At 41.3% G+C, this 20,806-nt stretch overlaps 1 protein-coding gene across 1 annotated transcript in view; it reads right to left on the bottom strand.

The window, feature by feature from the left end:
* PDPN (podoplanin) overlaps positions 1–20,806 on the bottom strand; it is a 35,770-nt gene that overhangs the window by 6,852 nt on the left and 8,112 nt on the right. Inside the window, exons 2-3 of the mRNA XM_043923898.1 lie at positions 4,427–4,545; positions 2,656–2,803 (exon numbers count right to left, since the gene is read on the bottom strand). Of these exons, the coding sequence (XP_043779833.1) occupies positions 2,656–2,803; positions 4,427–4,545 (267 nt within the window). The remainder of the gene's footprint in view (positions 1–2,655; positions 2,804–4,426; positions 4,546–20,806) is intronic.

Raw genomic sequence — 20,806 nt, forward strand, 5'->3', positions numbered from 1 at the left:
TTTCCAATGAGTAATTATATTGATTCTTTCCTTGATTAACCCTATTTAGTTCACTCTGGTATTTAATGTCAACCATTTCTTTAGCATCTTAGAGTAACCCTTAGGCATTATTTTCTAAGCATATTATGAAACTTTTCTATCTTTGTAGTAAAATACACATAATATGAACATTACTATCTTCACCGTTTTTAAGTGTACTATTTGATGGTATTATGTACATTCACCTGGTATGCAACCATCAGCCCCATGCATCTCCACAACTCTTTTTCATCTTGCAAAACTGACACTCTCTACCCATCTCCACTACCCGCACCACCCCCCCAAACCCCTGGCAACCACCATTCTGCTTTCTGCCTATGATTTTGACTACTCTATGTACCTCACCTAAGCGGAATCACAGAGCATTTGTCTTTTGGTGACTGGTTTATTCCATTTATTCCTCAAGGTTCATCCATGTTATAGCATGTGAGAGAATTTTCTTCCTATTAAAGGCTGAAGCTGGAGCCCATTATACAGAGTGAAGTAAGCCAGAAAGATAAAGAACATTACAGCATACTAACACATATATATGGAATTTAGAAAGGTGATAACGATAACCCTATATGCAAAACAGAAAAAGAGACACAGAAATACAGAACAGACTTTTGAACTCTGTGGGAGAAGGTGAGGGTGGGATATTTCAAAAGAACAGCATGTATACTATCTATGGTGAAACAGATCACCAGCCCAGGTGGGATGCATGAGACAAGTGCTCTGGCCTGGTGCACTGGGAAGACCCAGAGGAATCGGGTGGAGAGGGAGGTGGGAGGGGGGATCGGGATTGGGAATACATGTAAATCCATGGCTGATTCAAAGAATAAAAAAAAAATAAAATAAAATAAAGGCTGAATAATATTCCATTGCATGTATATGACACATTTTGTATATGTGTCATGTGTATATTTTCTATATGACCCAATTATCTATTCAGGGACAGTTGGGTTGCTTCTGTGTTTCAGCTATGGTGTATAATGCTGCTGTAACCATAAGTGTACAAATACAAAGCATTTAAAAAATCTGCAGAAGTACTTTAGAGTTTTAAAAACCAGATTGGTGATTGGGAATTGTATATCAAACAATAAGGACTAACTTTCTAGGTGTTCAGCTGTGCAACTGGTTTTAGGAACCATAGGTTCAGGGGAGGTCCTTATGTTTACTTTCATTTAAAGATGAAAACACCTAACAAGGTACAATGATGATAGGGAATTGCTCAAGTTAGCAAGCATTCATTGCAGTTACTAGAAGATTAGTTTCTTTTCTCTTCCACCCCTATCTACTACAAAATAAGGCATATTTAAAAAATATCCCAAACAACTGAATTTCTTTCAAGAAAGCTCTGGAAATAGGAAGCTCTTTCTCTTACTAAGTTGTAATGGCAATCATCTTTCCTCACAATCATTAGTGATGGTCTAAACCTCATAATAGTGATGCAGACTCAAAGTTGTCCTTCAGAATTTATCCCCAAGGTGAGCCTCCATCCACATTGCCGCATATACCAGCTGTAAAGTATAACCCCAAACCCTGCTAAGACAGGCTTAGAATAGATTCTTGCATCATTCTTGCAGATAGGAACTCAATGTACAGTAAGATGGGAAATGTTAGCAATGTTATTGCTGTTCAGTCGCTAAGTTGTGTCCAGCTCTTTGTGACCCCAGGGACTCCGGCACACCAGGCTCCTTGGTCCTCCACTCTCTCCCAGAGTTTGCTCAAATTCATGTCCGTTGACTTGGTGATCCTATTGAACCATACTATCCTCTCCTGCTCCCTTCTCCTTTTGCCTTCAATCTTTCCCAGCATCAGGGTCTCTTCCAATGAGTTAGCTCCCTGCATCAAGTATTGGGAGCTTCAGCTTCAGCATCAATCTTTCCAATGAATACTCAGGATTTATTTAGTGTTGACTAGTATGATCTCCTTGCAGTCCAAGGGACTCTCAAGAGTCTTCTCCAGGACCACAATTCAAAAGCAGCCATTCTTTAGCATTCAGCCTTCTTTATGGTCTAACTCTCATATCCGTACATGACTACTGGAAAAACCATAGTTTTGACTATACAGATTTTTGTTCAATATGCTATCTAGGTTTGGCATAACTTTCTTTCCAAGGAGCAAGTGTCTTTTAATTTCACTGCAGTCACCATCCATACTGATTTTGGAGCCTAAGAAAATAAAATCCGTTATTGCTTCCACTTTTTCCCCTTCTATTTGCCAGGAACTGAGGGGACTGGATATCATGATCGTAGTTTTTTGAATGTTGAGTTTCAATGGTAGGACAGAATCTACTAAGATATAGATAGGTTGGCTAACTTTTACCCTCTTGGGTATCAACACAAAGTTTTTTGTGTAGCATTATATCAGCTTACTGTCAGCAATATGACACTAGTAGCTATCTCACTTACTTTTGTGGGGGCATTATCACTAGCTGTCACTCGAAGTAGAGAGCAGAGTTCAACAACCCAATAAATATAAACTCTGATCCTACCACACAAAGCTTGGTTCAAAATTACTGCTTACATTCCAACAAGTGCCACACTGATGATTTTATTTGTCCCTGGATTTTTGGGAATGCACTGATGGTGCAAAAGAAGATCAACCCCCTACTGGGGTGGCTGTTTTTCTCACCCTGGGAGTGACTAGTCGCTGGTACGTGGGTATGGACTGTGGTCTTGGCAGTTGTGCTCTGGGCAGGTGTGCTTTTGGCCGTTGTGCTTTCGCCTGTTGGCAGATCTTCTCTGTGACTTTGTGTTACATTCTCTGTTCCTGTCGGCCTCTATTGGAGATGTAAAAGGCAAAACAGAAATAAAACTTAATACTGTAAAATATACACTCTATCTTTTGTCAGAAATTGACTTAAAGTAGTATAAATATATAAGCTATATGATGGCATAAATTTAAAGTGGAAACAAGATAACACACATAAGAAACAAGAATGGAGACAGGAATAAAATCATGTCTACTCTAGAAATAAATCCCAAATGTTGAGCATGCTGACTACCTGAGGTATAACTTTTTAGAAAATACTGGGTTCACTAGGCATTAATTCTTTCCTTCCCTTGAACTTGAATGGTACATTTTTTCCTGTAATGTTTATTCAGCACATATTATGTTATATTATTTTTAATGCCCTTCCTCCCCCAGAGCTTACCATTTGCCAGGCCCTCTAAATACCTTCTCATTAACACCACAAAAAACCCCTAAGAAGTAAGTCCTATTTTTTTTTTTAAGTTATTTTTGGCTGCTTTGGGCCTTCCTTGCTAGGGTGCGGGCTTCTCTGGTTGTGACTCGAGGACTCCAGAGTGTGCAGGCTCAGTAGTTACAGCACACAGGCTTAGTTGCCCCACAGCATGTGGGATCTTAGTTCCCCAAGCAGGGGTTGAACCCACATCCCCTGCATTGGAAAGCGGATTCTTAACCATTGGACCACCAGGGAAGTTTCAAGAAGTAAATTCTATTATTAGCCCTATAATATGAACAAGGTTTAGAGAGATCAGATAATATGCCCAAGCTCACATAGCCAACAAGCAACAGAACAAGACTTGGAAATGGTTCTGTTGACTCCAAAGTTCATGTCAATATAGCATTTAACAAGCTAATGAGTACAGGCAAAAAAACAAACATAGATCAGTGGAATTATATAAAACTCAAAAACTTTGTGCATCAAAGGACACAATCAACAGAATGAAAAGGCGACCTATGAAATGGGAGAAAATACTCACAAATCATATTATCTGATAAAAGTATATAGAACTCCTATAAATGAATAACAAAAAAATTCTAATAACCTGATTTTAAAAATGGGAAAAAGGACTTGAGTAAATCAATCTCCAAATATGGTATACAACGGCCAGCAAACATACAAAAGATACTCAATCGTACTAATTATCAGAGAAAAACAAATCAAAAGCACAATGAGATTATCACCTCACACCGGTTAGGAGGGCTACTATCAAAAGAACAGAAAATAAATTGGAACCATTGTGCATTGTTGATGGGGTCGTAGAATGGATGTAACACTAGGGAAAACAGAATGGAGGTCCTCAGAAAAATTGAAAATAGAATTAGCATATGATCCAGCAATGATACTTCTAAGCATAAACCCAAAAGAATTAAAAGCAGGGTTTGGAAGAGATATTTGCACGTCCATGTTCATAGCACTATTCACAAAAACCAAGAATTGAAAGCAATCCAAATGCATGAAGAAAATGTAGTATATACTTACATACAATGGAATATTATTCAACCTCCAAAGAGAAAACATTCTTACACATGCTACAACATGGATGAACACTGGGGGCAATTATGCTCAGGCATACTGAAATAAGCCAGTCTCAAAATATCCTTGCATGTGATCACATGCCTATGAAGCAACTTCCTCTCTTCTTAGGACACTCACCGGAGTTGCCAAGGGTTCTTTACTGGCAGCTGGGGTTGATAAGTAATCTTCCACACCCAGGGTCGTCTTCTCATTTTTCACACCTGTAGTCACATCATCTTCTGGCCGGACCGTGCTGGCTGAAAAAGGGGAGATCGAGTCAGACCTCAAGGTGAAATCATGGGCAGACCTGACTGGTCAGCTACAATCAGATTTTTTTTTTTCCATTTCTTTTGGGTATTTTTTCCTTTTTAGGGAGTTTTCATTCTGGCTTAACACAAACCATTCTACATATACAGAACAGCCTGGTCATCTCCATTGTAAAAGAAAGGAAGATGGGACTCCAAAAAGGTGAAGCAGCCAGACCGTCCCTGGTTCCCACTGAGGCGTGCTGGACAGTGGGATGGGTGTGGGTGTGTACGTGTGTGTGTGTGTTTACACCTTGACTTTTCTTTCAATAATGAACCTGATTCTTTCTGGTGCCATTTCATGTAAAGAATTAATGCATTTAGGTTAATAGAATTTCATATAGACCCAGAAAAATTCTCAATTAGAGTCTGGAAAGATTTCTGAACATGTTGATTAGCAGGCTCTCTGTTATAAAGAGTGAAGTTAAGTTGGAAAGAGGAAAATAAATATCATATATTAATATTAACGCATATATATGGAATCCAGAAAAACGGTACTAATGAACCTATCTGTAGGGCAACAGTAGAAGACACAGACATAGAGAACAAACTTGTGGATGTGGTGAGGGAAGGAGAGGATGCGGCGAATTGAGAGAGTAGCATTAACACATATACATTACCATGAAAGTGTCAAAGTGTTAGTCGCTCGGTACCCAACTCTTTGAGGGAAGGAGAGGATGCGGCGAATTGAGAGAGTAGCATTAACACATATACATTACCATGAAAGTGTCAAAGTGTTAGTCGCTCGGTATCCAACTCTTTGACACGCCATCGACTAGACTGTCAGGCTACTCTGTCCATGGAATTCTTCAAGCAATACTGGAGTGGGTTGCCATTCCCTTCTCCAGGGGATCTTCCCGACCCAGGGATCAAACCCAGGTCTCCTGCATTGCAGGCATATTCTTTACCGTCTGAATCACCCAGGAAGCCCCATCCATTACCATATGTATTAATAAAAAAATAGATAGCCAGTGGAAATTTGTTGTATGCCTCAGGGAGCTCAACCCAGTACTCTGTGACAACCCAGAGGGGTAGAATGGGGTGGGAGTTGAAAGGAAGTTTCAAGAGCAATGGGACATATGTACACTTATGGCTGATTGATTTTGATGCATGGCAGAAACCAACACAACATTGTAAAGCAATTATCCTCCAATTAAAAATAAATACATTAAAAAAAACTTAAATGAAGTAAAATAAAGCTAGATAGTAAACTTAAGAAAAGATTAGCAGGCTCTATCCCAAACCTACTAAATCAGAATGTCCAAAGGCAGGGGTTCCTTCTTGTTAAAATCGAGCTTGTGCTCCATTTAATTTTGAGACTGCTGTCTGCTTGAATGATTAGACCCACTGGCTCTAACTACAGACCTCATACACATAGACATAGAGGTTGACATAGAGTTCAACCTCTTCTTTTACAGTTGGGATCATCATCTACAAGGGAGAATCAGTAATATACTTATAAGGGTGCTGAGATAACTAACAGACCTTTTAGTGTACCCAGAGCTAAACTAAAGAGAGACCTCACAGCCCCTGGCCCTGGCTTCTCTGCATTACCACTGGACGAATGACCCTGTTGTGCCAATGAGAAAGTTTCCAGAGGAGCAGGGAATAGGTGGGGTGGGACCGCAAGTTGAATTCTAGGACGCAGGGAGGACAAGGACGCAGGGAGGACAAGTGGCCTTTTCTTCACTCTCTACCGCAATGATTGGAGTTTATCCTGACCGAGCAGGAATGCCGTCTCAATTCATCAATAACCCTTTTCACAAGTTAAAACAAATCTGACTCATTGGTCATGGGTTCCCTCCCCAGACTCAGAGTGGCTCTGGAAGAAATTTCGTGACTAAATACAGTTGCAAAATAAGCAAGCACACACAGCTCAGGAGCAAGAGGGAGGGGGTGGTTGGAGACTTATGTGCTTAATTAAAGAGCAGATGTTCGTATCTAGGCAGCACATACGTGAGATATCCGGCCCTTGCCTTAAAATTCCTTCTTTCTCTTGTGCTTAGATAGCTCAGCCAAAGGCACAGCTAATAAATATTTGATCACAGCTTGTTTGCTGATGCACAGAGGAAGGAAGCCTCTAGAGTAAATTCTCTTGTTCCACGAGCCTTCTCTTTGCTCTGAGTACTACTGAGCTGGTGCTGCCAATCAGCGCTTCCCAAGCATATGCATTATTTTCTCATCTGGGGTGGGGGAAGGCTTTCATCAGTTAGCAACTAACTGATACCTCACTGCCAGCAAACAGATTGCTCCCTTTCTGGCTGGTTGCTGGGGTGGGAGTAGGGGTTTTGATCAGCTCTCATTAAGGATTTAAGATTATGATCTCAGCAAATGTTGAATGTATTTATCAACTTCAAGGGGAACTATCCTTTTGCCAGGCAAGCAGTCTTTATTAAAAAACTTAGCATCCTATTTTCTTTTCTTCCACTCCAGGTTCAAATACACTTAACAAACTATCCATTTAAAAACATTTTCTGGTGTGTTCAGCAAAATCACTTACCATATGGTATCCTCCAGCTTTAAAAAGCAAAACAAAACCACCCTTGCTTAAAAAGAAAATAAATAAGTTGAATTCTTTCGTAGAAAGTTCAGTTCATTGAAAGCCTAATGATAAAAATTCCTTCTTAAAAAAAAAAAAAAAAAAAATTCCTTCTTGCTCTTTTCTACCCTTGGCCCACAGAGCCAAGGACTAAAATCGCTCTGAATAGACAAAAGGGCATTTTATGAATGACACTCATGATGAAGAGGCATGCCTTTTGTCTCACTGCCCTGGCATTCTTTTTGCTCCCTGGGAAAGTTGATCTTTAACAAGAGATGTTCACTTGTCCCTCTCATTATTTCATCTGAAGGCTTTGCGGATGAATTGCTGAGTGTCCAGCCAGCATTTGACATCCTTTTCTCTTGAATGGTGAAATTCAAATTATGTGTTGCTGTCTTTGCTCTCCAATCATTTTCTTCTTCCTAAGACACGTGTGCGCACAGTCAACACACACAACTGTTTACGTAAATGCAGTGACAAACCTGCAATAAGAGAGTGTTCTGGAGCGATGTCCCCTTATGCTCACATGAACACCTTCCTGCCACTCCCAGCCTCCCCCAGCCTGTGGGGCAGAACCAACGGCCATTTTCAACTGTCTGTAAGCCATCCACTTGCTTTGGAATTGGTGTGTATGTGTTATTCTTTTAAAAACTACTACTTCTAAGAAGATGATGTGATAAGTTGACTTGATCCTAAGGTGTTTAAGTTTGAGAACCAATAAGCACTGAAGAGATGTTTATCAGGATGAAAGTGCTAGTTACGAATCATTTTTTGTTTTTTTTTTAAATTATGAAAATACGACAACACATTTACAAGAGATATGGAAAATATCTCTTGGAAATGGAAAATGTTATATTTTCCATTTGTTCTGCATTTCCAATGCAGAACAAAGTTATATTGTTCTGCATTTTCATACCTATTAAAATTACATATTACAATTATTTTTTAAGTAGATAAATTAAGATTTAGTTGAAGCTTCAACATAAAACTCTCAAAACTTAATAGAATGAAATAGTAGACCTGAAAACCACTATGAATCAATTCAACATAATTAAGATTTATACAATTTTCACATAACAGCAGGATACAAATTCAAGTTCCCATAGACTATAAAGCAGGAGACACTGGAACATATCCAGTTGCATAAAACAAGATGCAAAAATTTCATGGCCTAAAGGTATTGGAATCATACAGAGTCTGTTCTCTTATCACTGTGGAATTATGTTAGAAATCAGTATCAAAAGATATTTGAAAATAGCCCAGATATTTTCAAATGCAATGTGTCATTTACCAAGAGAGATCTTTGATTTAGCCATTGAAAGCCTCAATAAAGTTCAAACACTGAAAACACACAGGGTGATTACAGAGAAGGAACCATTAAATGATAACTATCAAACTGAGAAATTAATATCAAAGATACTTTAAAAACTTCATGTATTTGGAAACAAAATGTCCACTTTTAAATGATGGGTATACCTAAGAAGTCATAACAAGAAAAATTAGAGAATATTTGTAACAGAATAAAAATGAAATGAGAATTTATCAGAATTTGCTGCATGCAACTGAAGCTGCTCGATATAACTAAATATTAACACAAGTGAATCATTTTTACCTTTGCATCAAAATCTAATAGCCCAAAGAAATCATTCTAGTTTCCATATATTTATGGGATGGCATTTCATTTACAATATTTTAGAATTTATGGAACATTAATTACACTGTCACTGTGATTGTCTTACAACAGTCCCAAATTCTTGATTAAGCCTTTGAGTAAGTGTTTTCAATCTTTTGATTTTATTTACATTTCTCTGATTTGTGGTGATGAGTTGTTCCTTAAGTTTGCTGGTTGATAGGAGTGTCTTCTCTTGTGACTATTTTTCTTTTGTGGTATTCATCTTTAAATAATTTTTAAGTGTTCTTTATGCCTTAAGAATATATTCTTGGATTTCCTTTCCATTTAGGTCACCACAGAGCATTGACTGTGGTATACTTTAGGTTCTCATTAGTTATCTATTTTATACATAGTAGTGTATATATGTCAATTCCAATCTTCCAATTCATTCCCCTTTCTACCTGGTGTCCATACATTTGTTCTGTACATCTGTGTCTCTATTTCTGCTTTGCAAATAGGTTCATCTGTACCATTTTCTAGATTTCACATATACATGTTAATACATAATTGTTTTCTCTTTCTGACTTACTTCACTCTGTATGATAGGGAACTAATATATAACCTTTTCTGGCATCCAGTCAATACATTACATGGCTATTTGGTTCATAGCACTGGTGTGGCACCATTAAATTAATCCAGAGGGGACTTTCCTGGTGGTCTAGTGGTTAAGAATCTACATGCCAACGCAGAGGACTTTTGATCGCTGATCTGGGAAGATTCCACATGCCACAGAGCAACTAAGCCTGTGTGCCACAACTACTGAGCCTGTGCTCCAAAACAAGAGAAGCCACCGCAATAAGAAGCACACACACTGCAAGGTAAGAATAGAGTAGCCCCTACCTGTCACAACTAGAGAAAGCCTCCACACACCATGAAGACTCAGTGCAGTCCAAAATAAATAAAAATAAATTAATTAATCCAGAGAACTGAAATAGGGAAAAAGGAAATGAAGCAAATGCAACATAAGCTCAGGAAGCATTTTATTTAACAAAATCAGGAAATAAAGCATATTTCTTTAAGTTTTCTGGGATAGAATAAAGTGATAAAACTGAAAAAAAAATATATTCTTTGGAATAGATGCTGCAATAATTTTTTAAATTAATTTGCACTTGCATATATAAATGGCAAGATCTGCCATTAGTCAAACTTATTAAGCTTGTTTTATCTCTCTGAATATCATACTTACAAACTCTTGCTCAAGATTATGTACATATTCATCTATATTTTCTGTAAGTTTTTGTCTTTACACTGAATCTTTCTATTTGCCCTGTGTTTATCTTGAAGCATGATGTAAAATGGGAATATAAATTTGATTTTCATCCAAAAATTAAGCTGGTGTGTTTGTCCCCACTTACCAGATGAGCAAAGTGAGGCTGACAAAGACCTTCCTTGACCAACCTTTGTGGAAACTCCTCTGAACCCTCTTCTCAGTAAGGCCATGTCCTCAGGCTTCGATGTTCATCATTAGAGTCTAGTTTCAGCAAGAGCCCTGCTAAGTCAGTTTATAGAGAACCACTTGATTCTCTTTAATCAAGTTCTCAGTCTCCTACCTTTGATTTCTAAATCCCTGGCCTGCCTTTAGCATGAATCCTGTTAGGCTAGTTTAGCAAGAATCCCTTACCTCTGGGGGCTTCCCTGGTGGCTCAGAGGATAAAGCGTCTGCCTGCAATGCGGGAGACCTGGGTTCGTTCCCTGGGTTGGGAAGATCCCCTGGAGAAGGAAATGTCAACCCACTCCAGTATTCTTGCCTGGAGAATCCCATGGACAGAGGAGCCTGGCAGGCTACAGTCCATGGGGTCACAAAGAGTTGGACACAACTGAACGACTTCACTTTCTTTCTTTCCCCTACCTCTGAGGTCTCTTCTTCACAGTTTTCCACCCACTGCCCCTCTCTCTGCTTCTTGGCTATGAATCCTCAGCTGTCCCCATTGTACTCAGAGTTGAACCCCATCTCTCTTTCCTGAGGCAATAGTCTTGAATAAAATCTTCCAACTGTTTGAACAAGTGCCAGAATAACTTTCTTTAACAAGGTCAGAAGTTTAACAATTTTCTGAGTTGGCCTGGTCAGTGAGCAGATGCAAAGCCAAGTGTTTTGGAGTGCTCGTTGGCCCCTCAAGCCTGTTTTTGTGACTCCGGGGTAGCTATTGCCTGGAAAATGCCCTTCCCTGGGTTTGACATCCTTCCTTTTCACCCCCAACCTGACTCTCTCTTAAATTATAATCCTGGTTATAGAAAGCAGTTGCTTCCTTGAGCATCTCACCTCCTCTTATGAGACACCATCTGTTAGAATCCCTCAGTCTAATTATGTAGTGACCACAATCTCTATTTCCTCAAATGAGTTCCCTTTCTAGGACTGAGGTTCCAGAAGTGGCAGGTTAGATGACAGGTGTGGTCTGCCTTACAAAGGCTGTACTTCCCAGAGCAGAGGTACTCTTGGCTCTACAAAAAAAGGCAGCAGCAATGATGGGATGGAGATTGGAGCCTTTCTGAGTTCACCTCTATTTCCCAGAATATTTATTGCATACCTACTACATGCTCGGGGCTTCCCTGATAGCTCAGTGGTAAAGAATCTGCCTGCCAGTGTAGGAGAGGCGAGTTCAATCACTGGGTCAGAAAGATCCCCTGGAATCTGGAGAAGGAAATGACAACCCACTCCAGTATTCTTTTCTGGGAAATCCCATGGGATGGAGGAGCCTGGTGGGCTACAGTCCACAGCATTGCAAAAAGAGTTGGACTTGACTGAGTGACTAAGCAATGATACCTGCATGTTGGGCCCCATTCTTGGCACTGGAAACAGAAAAGTGAGCCAGGTGAGGTCTCCATTCTCATGGATTTGGGTACTGTTGGGGTGGGATAGGAGGAGGGACTCTCAACAGGCAGACAAGGAAAATCTCAAGCTGGTGGTGCTCCTGCACTCACTTCAGATCTCTGCTTAAAGGGCATTTTCTCAGGAAGCTTCTTGACCACCCACTGAAATCATAACATACTAATTAGTGAATTAGTATATTCACTAACTGACTGTCCCACTAGAACATAAGCTCAGTAAAGGCTGCTTCATCCTGATGTCCCCATTGTCTACGATACTGGCACAGAGTAGGCATTCAGTGAGTATTTGTCGAATGACTGAGTGATCGCCAGGTAAGTGAAAAGCTGGTCTCACTAACCCTGAAGCCCAGAATGCAGCACCACACACTTGAGAAACAGGCTGATCAGTGTGTCTAGACAGTGAGAAACAAGACCGGGGAGGGGTAGAGGGTCAGACTGGTGGAATTCTGTACGAAGGGGTTTTGATTTGAGATTAACTTTATAGCCAGAAGATGCTCTGAGTGTGGGAGGGACATAACTCCAGCCCCAGGAGCCACAGAATAGATGTAGGTGTTGGGGAAGGTACCAGGGTCAGACTGAAGCTGAGCATCACTTAGACTGTTGTCCAGGCAGAAGTGGGCAGTGCTTATACCAGGGCAGAGCAGCAGAAAGGGAAAGAACTGGACAGGTAATAACTGGAAAGCATCTAAAGTCACTACCCCAACAATCGGAATTAAACATGAAACCTCAGAGGCAAGACTTTTACTGTCTGTTGCCATTCTGTGGATAACAACATTTAGAGTATGAATGGATGAACTGAGTAAGCAAGATGTTCCCATATGGTGCTGAGTCCTTTACTAGATTTTACCTCGAGTAAAGCAGGATGTTTCCATATGGTGCTGAGTCCTTTACTAGATTTTACCGCGTGCTTTTTTGGAGGGGTGGTAAGCACTCAATTCTAAATTAAATCAACCCTAAGTATTCATCAGAGGGACTAATGCTGAAGTTGAAACTCCAATACTTTGGCCATGATGCAAGGAGCTGACTTGAAAAAGACCCTGATGTTGGGAAAGATTGAAGGCAGGAGGAGAAGGGGACAACAGAGGATAAGATGGTTGGATAGTATCACCGGCTCAATGGATGTGAATTTGAGCAAACTCTGAGAGATGGCGAAGGACCAGGAAGCCTAGCATGCTGCAGTCCATGGGGTCACAGAGAGTCAGACATGACTTAGCAACTGAACAACAATAACCAATTAACAATGTTGTGATAGTTTTGGGTGAACACCAAAGCAATTCAGCTATACATAAACATGTCTTCACTCTCCTCCAAACTTCCCTCCTATCCAGGCTCCCACATAACTTTGAACAAATTTCCCTGTGCTACACAGTAGGTCCTTGTTGATTATACATTTTAAATAGAGCAGTGTGTACCTGTCCATCCCAAATTCCCTAACTATCCCTTCCTGCCATCTTTCCCTCTGAAAAGAATGAACTTAGAGAAGTTCATTCTCTAAGTCTGGGATTTTACTGTGTCTTATGAGGACAGCTTCCGAAGTCTCCTTCGTAAGTTTTGGCAAAGAGCCTCTGCCCGCTTTCCATCTCCACGTGAGGGAGAAGTTCCCTGTGGTCCTCTTTCTGTTGACCTGAAGCTTCAGAATTGAGTGGCTGGAGATTAAAGTGGGAAAGTTGATTTTAAAAGAAGTCAAGCTGAGTTACCCTCAGGCTTTCAAACAAACTGATAGATTAAGACATCTTTCATGCTGTCTGGATTTTCTAGCATCTTGAATTGCTCCAGCATCTAAATGCACAAACAACCCTTTGGAGATGGATGACTGCATGCCCTTGGAATGACTTTTGTGGCCATCGAGAAGTAGAATGCTCTTTTTCTTTTCTTGCAACATCCTAGGAAGTTCTGGATTTTCCCTGTAGGAAAAACTGTAAGATAACTTACAAACAAATAATTCCAATGAAATTTGGGAGAATGTAATGTTTTTAGAGGGAGGTCCAAACATCTATGTAGAAAACAAAACCAAAAAGGTCTGCTTCTGATCCTTTGCCCAGGCACAGGCTTTTACATATTATTTTTCTATCATGTTTCAAAACTGTGCTCAGAAGCCTGAAAATAAACACACTCCAAACTGCAGGGAGGTGCCAATCTCCAATGTTTTTCAACAATCTGCAGACCACCCACCGTGATCTCCAAGATAACTCAGATCTTTATGCTATCTTTCATCTTCATTCAAAATGCCCCAGATTGAGCTGTTTGATAGCACTCCCTTAAGTTACCATGAAGTAGGTTTCTGCAACAAGAAAAAAAGGTGTTTGGACTTCGCTTTTATTTACCACATCTTTTGAGTGACCCCTCTAGTCTCACAGGCTGACCCACATCCAGACCTTGTACGGCCTTTCTTGGGAATGTTGAAAGTCATTTGCTAATCCAGAGCCCTGCATCTGACCGTCAACTCCTGGCAGACCCAGGGTTGTGATCAGTACAATCACTGATGTGGTCAATGGGTTTCCCACCCACCTCCACCCCTTCCAAGGATCCTGGTAAATTGCTTAGCAGATCAAAGTTTGGCCACGGAAAATCTAGGCAACTCCGAGAAGGCTTGGCCCCACCACTCAGCATCCCACAGGGATGAACGCACTGCTAATTTTTGTCTCCAGGCAGTACAGTACTATTCACAGCGCATACCATCCCATATTCCCCATGTCTGGCACCATAAATAAGTATTTAGTAGACGTTTGTTGAGTGACTGACCAAACGAGTACACTTCTAACCAAACAGGAGATTTCCTTTGAGTTATCCCTTATAACATTCCTGCCACTGTCCACTGTGCTTCACCCACAAATTGTCAAACACCTTCTCCTGATGAAAGAGACAGCAGGGCTGAAAATAGGACACTTCTCCTATAAAGATGAACTCTGCTGCTCTGCAGTTTGACTTTTAACGAGCAGCAGCCTGCCTGCTAACTCTGTCCGGTCCTGTCAGTCCCTCCAACACAGGGCTGAGACTGCTCACTGTTGGCATCAGCGACGTGTGCCTCTCCCATAAAAATCAAGAGAAACATGTCAAGGCTGCAGAGACCAGACAAGTGTCACTAGTTCCTCTAGAGAAATCAGAAGAAATGCTACACATTAAGATTTGGAGCGGTGACCATCCCCTGACTACAGAGAAGGGGCTGTTATGCTCAATGCCCCAAGGATGCCGTTCAGCGGGGAGCAGTTTTCTTTGGGCTCTGGGTGGGGTGGCCCCTCTTGGTCACCTCCCAAAGTTGAAGGCAGTGTTCTGGAAGTTTCTGCAGCTGAGCACAGGAATCAAGAGGGGGGAGGCGCTGGTGATGGCTGGGGACTCCTGTTTCACTTCAGAAGGAAGGACTCATGCCAAGTCACTGGCAGGCAGAAGGTGCAGGACTCACAGCCTGTAGGATAGGTCTCCAACCACATCCATTCTTTCCCCTTCGATGGAGGGAAAGGAATTGAGACCTACTACATAAACTTTACCACTGTTCCCAGTCAATCACATGGCTATCCACATGAAAATTAGTTTAATTTTTGTTGTTTAGTCGCTCAGTTGTGTCCAACTCTTTGTAGACCACCAGGATCCTCTGTCCATGGGGTTTTCCAGGCAAGAATACTGGAGTGAGTTGCCATTCCATTCACTGGGGGATCTTTCCGATCTAAGGATTGAACTCTGTCTCCCGCCTTGGCAGGTGGACCCTTTACCACTGAACCACCAGGGAAGCCCCAGATACTTTAATAATGGCGAGCGAACATTTGTGCCAAGCACTCTCTCCTGATCTTCACAAAAGCCTTGAAAACTAACATCATCCTTATTTTGTAAATGAGGATGGTGGGGCTGACAGTAAGTCACCCATGCAGTCAGCAAGGGGTGATGCAGGGGTTACACAGCAGGATCTGTCAGACTCCAGAGAAATCCCAGGCTCTAACCACTGTGTAACACAGCGCTCATGTGTGTTGGTCACTTTTCCCCAGCTCCACTCATTTTCCTCCCCCACTCAACTCCATCACTGCCCATCCAGACCCTACGTACTCTTCATGGCCCAGGTGAAAGAAGTGAAAGAAACATCTCTTTCCTCAGAGACCACTACCCCCCCGCCCTGCCAAGGTTTCAGGAGGAAGTACCCTCCTCTAAACTGCTGTTGCTGTTGTTCAGTCGCTAAGTCATGTCTAACTCCTTGCAAGCTTAATTCATGTAAACTCAACTCATGAGCTCCCTGTGTTATACAACAACTTCCCACTAGCTATTTTTATTTTATCCAGACTGCAGCATGCCAGGCTCCTTTGTCCTTCACCATCTCCCAGAGTTTGCTCAAACACGTCCGTTGAGTTGGTGATGCTATCCAACCATCTCATCCTCTGCTGCCCTCTTCTCCGTTTGCCTTCAGTCTTTCTTAGCACCAGGCTCTTGATAACTCTGCATTCAAGACTTTCTCCCTGCTAGCAGCCCCTGATAGCTGAATGAATGAATGAGTATTTACACTTTTTAGGACCGAGGAGAATGAATCAACTTACCCACTCCCTCCAACTGCAAACAGGGCTCAGGACGTCTCTTCAAATGTTAAAACTCGAGGTTGTTGGTTACAACCTCAATCAAGATTACTCAACCTGAGGGGAGGTCTCTCTCTTGACCAAAAGCAGAATGTTCTCAGTAAAAGAGGAAATGAGTCCATAGTGCTGTAGACTGGAATCAACACTCTTGTATAACTTTTCTGGAACCTGGCCAGGAGGCCACCTCTCTTAGAGAGAACCGCTTAGTTATTAATACTTGAATAATCAAATGACTAAGGCCGGCTTTAGAAGTGCTGGCCTGGAACACTGCATCTCAACTGTGTTGGGAAACCCTCACCATCTGCTCGGAAACTGAGCTTCTGATTCATGCAGGGCCGTCAGCTGAGCGGGCCCTGATTTCGCAAGAGTGAAAAGAGAAGCCCCTTTGGCTCTGACCTCACCAACCACCCATACAGCTTGCAGACAGCTCAGCTGTGAGCCCAGGAGGATGAGGCCCTCCAGGAACGTACAGGATGTAGCTGTGTTTCCACCGACTGCCCTTGGCCTTGGTCCGAAGCCTGGTTTGAGAGTTTGAAGTGTGCTTCGGTAAAATTTTTTAAAAATAATATTCTTAGTTAGAGGGGATCTCTTCTGACCCTTTTTGCCATCTTTCTCCCCTTGTTCTGATGAATAGGGAATTCAGGCAGCAAAGTGGGGTTTATTATTTCTGTGCCGTTTTAGCTGAGTTTCTCCCCAGGAACCCATCAGTTACATCAGACTAGATGTCTTAATATTACCTCCAACTCACTGTGTCTGTAAGAGAGTGCATAACTTACTATTCTTTCTCATCAAATTTGTTCCTTATCTCTCATCCCTCCAATCTGATTTCTATCACCTGCCTTCTTGTCATTCCTGCCAAAAGGCTGGGTTTCTTCCCTCTTCCTCCTGACAAATGTTTTTACCAACCACATGTTCTTTTAAGTGTTGAATAAGATGGGTCCTCCTCTCTTCCCTAAGGAGTGAGAGATACACATCAGACAATTAAAGTACAGTGATAAGAAGAGCCAGAGCAATTTGAAAAAGAAAAAAGAGGAGGACTAACACTTCTCAATTTCAAAACTTACTACAAAGAGTAAGTACTACTACTGTAGTAAGTATGGCATAAAGATAGATGTATAAGCCAATAGAATAGAAATGACAGTCCAGAAATAAACCCACACATTTCTGGGAAAGTGATTTTTTAAATTTATTTTTAATTGGAGGATAATTGCTTTACAATGTTGTGTTGGCTTCTGCCATAGGACAATGTGAATCAGTCCTAAGTATAGATATGTCCCGACCTTCTTGATCCTCCCTCCCACCAACCCCCCATCCCAACCCTCTGGATTGTCAAAGAGCACTGGGTTAAGCCCCCCATGTTATACAGCTACTTCTAACTAGCTATCTATTCCACATACGGTGATTACATGTTTCACTGCTACTCTCTCAATTTGTCCCATCCTCTCTTTCTCCCATTGTGTCTACAAGTCTATTCTCTATGTCTGCGTCTCCATTCCTGCCCTGCAAATAGGTTCATCAGTACCATTTTTCTAGATTTCCTACATAGGCATTAATACATGATATTTGTTTTTCTCTGACTTATTTCGCTCTGAATAATATGACCTAGGTTCATCCACCTCACTAGAACTGACTCAAATTCATTCATTTTTTGGCTGAGTAATATTCCATCATATATATATATACTACAACTTTATCCATTCATCTGTCGATGGACATCTAGGTTGCTTCCACATCCTGGCTATTGTAAATAGTTCTGCAATGAACACTGGGGTACATGTGTTATGGGCAATCAATTTTGACAAAGGTGTCAAGATAATTCAGTGGAAAGAATCATCTTTTCAACCAAATGGTATTGGGACAACTGGCCTTCTTCATGCAAAAGAATGGAGTTGGACCTCTATTTCACACCACGATTAATTCATTAAAATTAACTGCAAATGAATCAAAGACCTCAAGGTAAGAGCTAAAACTATACAACTGTTGGAAGAATATATAAAAGTAAATCTTTGTGACTTTGGATTACGCAATGGCTTCCTAGATAAAATACCAACAATAGAGGCAACAAAAGAAAAAATAGATAAATTGGACTTCAATGGTTTTTAAAATTTGTGCTTCAGTGGATGCTATCAAGAGATTGAAAAGCCAACTCACAGAATGGGAGGGATGCTCACAATTTTTATGCCTGATAAAGGTCTAGTACCCAAAATATTAATACATAGAGAATTAAACAATAAAAAATGACTATTCAATTTTAAAATGAGAAAACAAGATTAGATACTTCTTCAAAGAAGATATATAGATGGTCTTTAAGCACATGAAAAGCTGTACAATGTCACTGGACATTAGGGCCATGCAAATCAAAATTATAATTAAATACTACTTCATACCCATTAGGATATCTACAATTTTTAAAAAAACAAACAAACCACTCAACCAAATGGAAAATAACAAGATTTGGCAAAGATGTAGAGAAATTGGAACTTTCTGCATTGTTGGTAGGAATGTAAAATGGAAGCACTTTGGAAAACAGTTTGGCAGTTCCTCAAAAAGTTAATTGATGACTGAAGAATTGATGCCTTAGAACTGTGATGCTGAAGAAGACTCTTGGGAGTCCCTTGGACAGCAAGGAGATCAAACCAGTCAATCCTAAAGGAAATCAGGCCTGAATATTCATTGGAAGGACTGAAACTGAAGCTGAAGCTCCAATATTTTGGCCACCTGATGCAAAGAGCCAACTTGTTAGAAAAGACCCTGATGCTAGGAAAGATTGAAGGCAGGAGAAGAGGACGACAGAGGATAAGATGGTTGGATGGCATCACTGACCCAATGGACACGAGTTTGAGCAAACTCCAGGAGATGGTGAAGGACAGAGGAGCCTGGGGTGCTGCAGTCCATGGGGTTGCAAAGAGTTGGACGTGACTGAGTGACTGAACAACAACAAAAAGTTAAACAAAGAGCTACAGAGCGTGTGTGAGAGTTGTGTGTGTGCGCGCACACACACACACACTCAATCGTGTCGGACTCTGCAACCCTTTAGGACTATAGCCTGTCAGGCTCCTCTGTCCATGGGATTTTCCAGGCAAGAATACTGTAGTGAGTTGCCATTTCCTCCTCCAGGGGATCTTCCAGATCCAGGGATCAAATCCATGTTTCCCAAGTTGCAGGATTCTTTTACCACTGAGCCACCTGGAAAGCCCAGAGCTACCATGTAAAAGTGAAAGTTGTTCAGTCATGTCCTACTCTTTGTGTCCCCAAGGACTGTAGCCAGTTAGGCTCCTCTGTCCATGTAATTCTCCAGCCAAGAATACTGGAGTGGGTAGCCTATCTGTTCTCCAGGGAATCTTTCTGACTCAGGAATCAAACCGGGGTCTCCTGCATTGCAGGTGGATTCTTTACCAATTGAGCTACCAGCCATCTGAACTACCAGGGAAGACCCTGAGCTACCATATGACCCAGCAATTCTATTCCTAGGTGTATCCTTGAGAGAAATGAAAACATATGCCCATTCAAGGACTTGTACATGAATGTTTATAGCAGCATTATTCACAATAACCCCAAAGTGGAAACAACTCAAATGTCCATCCATGGATGAACGGATAAGCAAAATGCAGTATTAGCCATACCATGGAGTATTATTCAGCTATAAAAAGGAATGAAATTCAGACTCATGTTACAAATGCATGAACCTTGAAAACACCATGCTAAGTAAAAGAAACCAGACACAAAGTACCACATACTATATGATGACATTTATATGAAATATCTAAAATAAGCAAACTCATAAAGATAGAAGGCAGATTAGTGGTTGCTGTGGGAGATGGGGGGACATGGGAACATCTGCTAATGCTTTGGGGTTTTGGAGGAAGGGGTGATAAAAATATTCTGAAACTGACAGTGGTGATGGCTGTATAACTCTGAATATACTAAAACCCATTGGACTGTCTACTCTAAAGTGGTTAATTTTACAACATGAGAATTACATATCAATAAAAAATTTTAATACAGTGATGAATGTTGTAAGATGTGAGTAAGAAATCAGGAAATGAGGAGAGAATAATAAGAAACCTGGAGGATCCTTGGTGGCAGAGAGTAAGAATCCGCCTACCAGTGTGGGAGACATGGGTTTGATCCCTGGTCCGGGAAGATCCCACATGTTGCGGAGCAACTAAGCCTGTGCTTAGTCCATGCTCTGCAACAAGAGTAGTCACCACAATGAGAAGCCCGTGCATTACAACAAAGAGTCACTCCCGATCGACACAATTAGAGAAAGCCTGCGTGCAGCAAGGGAGACCCAGTACAGCCAAAAAAAAAGAAACCTGGAAATACTGTGTTGTAAGTCTTGCTGGCTCTCATTCCCCCAAATCTGATCTCATTCTCCCGTGTGTTGTCATTACACAGTCTTTTTATCTCCTGATTCTCCCTTTCCCCCCAGACTGCTACTGCTACTGCTAAGTCACTTCAGTCGTGTCCGACTCTGTGCGACCCCATCCCTGGGATTCTCCAGGCAAGAACACTGGTAGTCCCCCATAAACTAGATTCAATCCCATGTGGTACCCTTATCATTACATTCCCCCCCCCCCCCCCCCCCCCCCCCCGCCAAAGCCACTATTCATGGCCCACTCT

Source organism: Cervus elaphus, chromosome 14 (genome assembly GCF_910594005.1).
Source record: "Cervus elaphus chromosome 14, mCerEla1.1, whole genome shotgun sequence".
In the NCBI taxonomy this organism is placed as follows: Eukaryota; Metazoa; Chordata; class Mammalia; order Artiodactyla; family Cervidae; genus Cervus; species Cervus elaphus.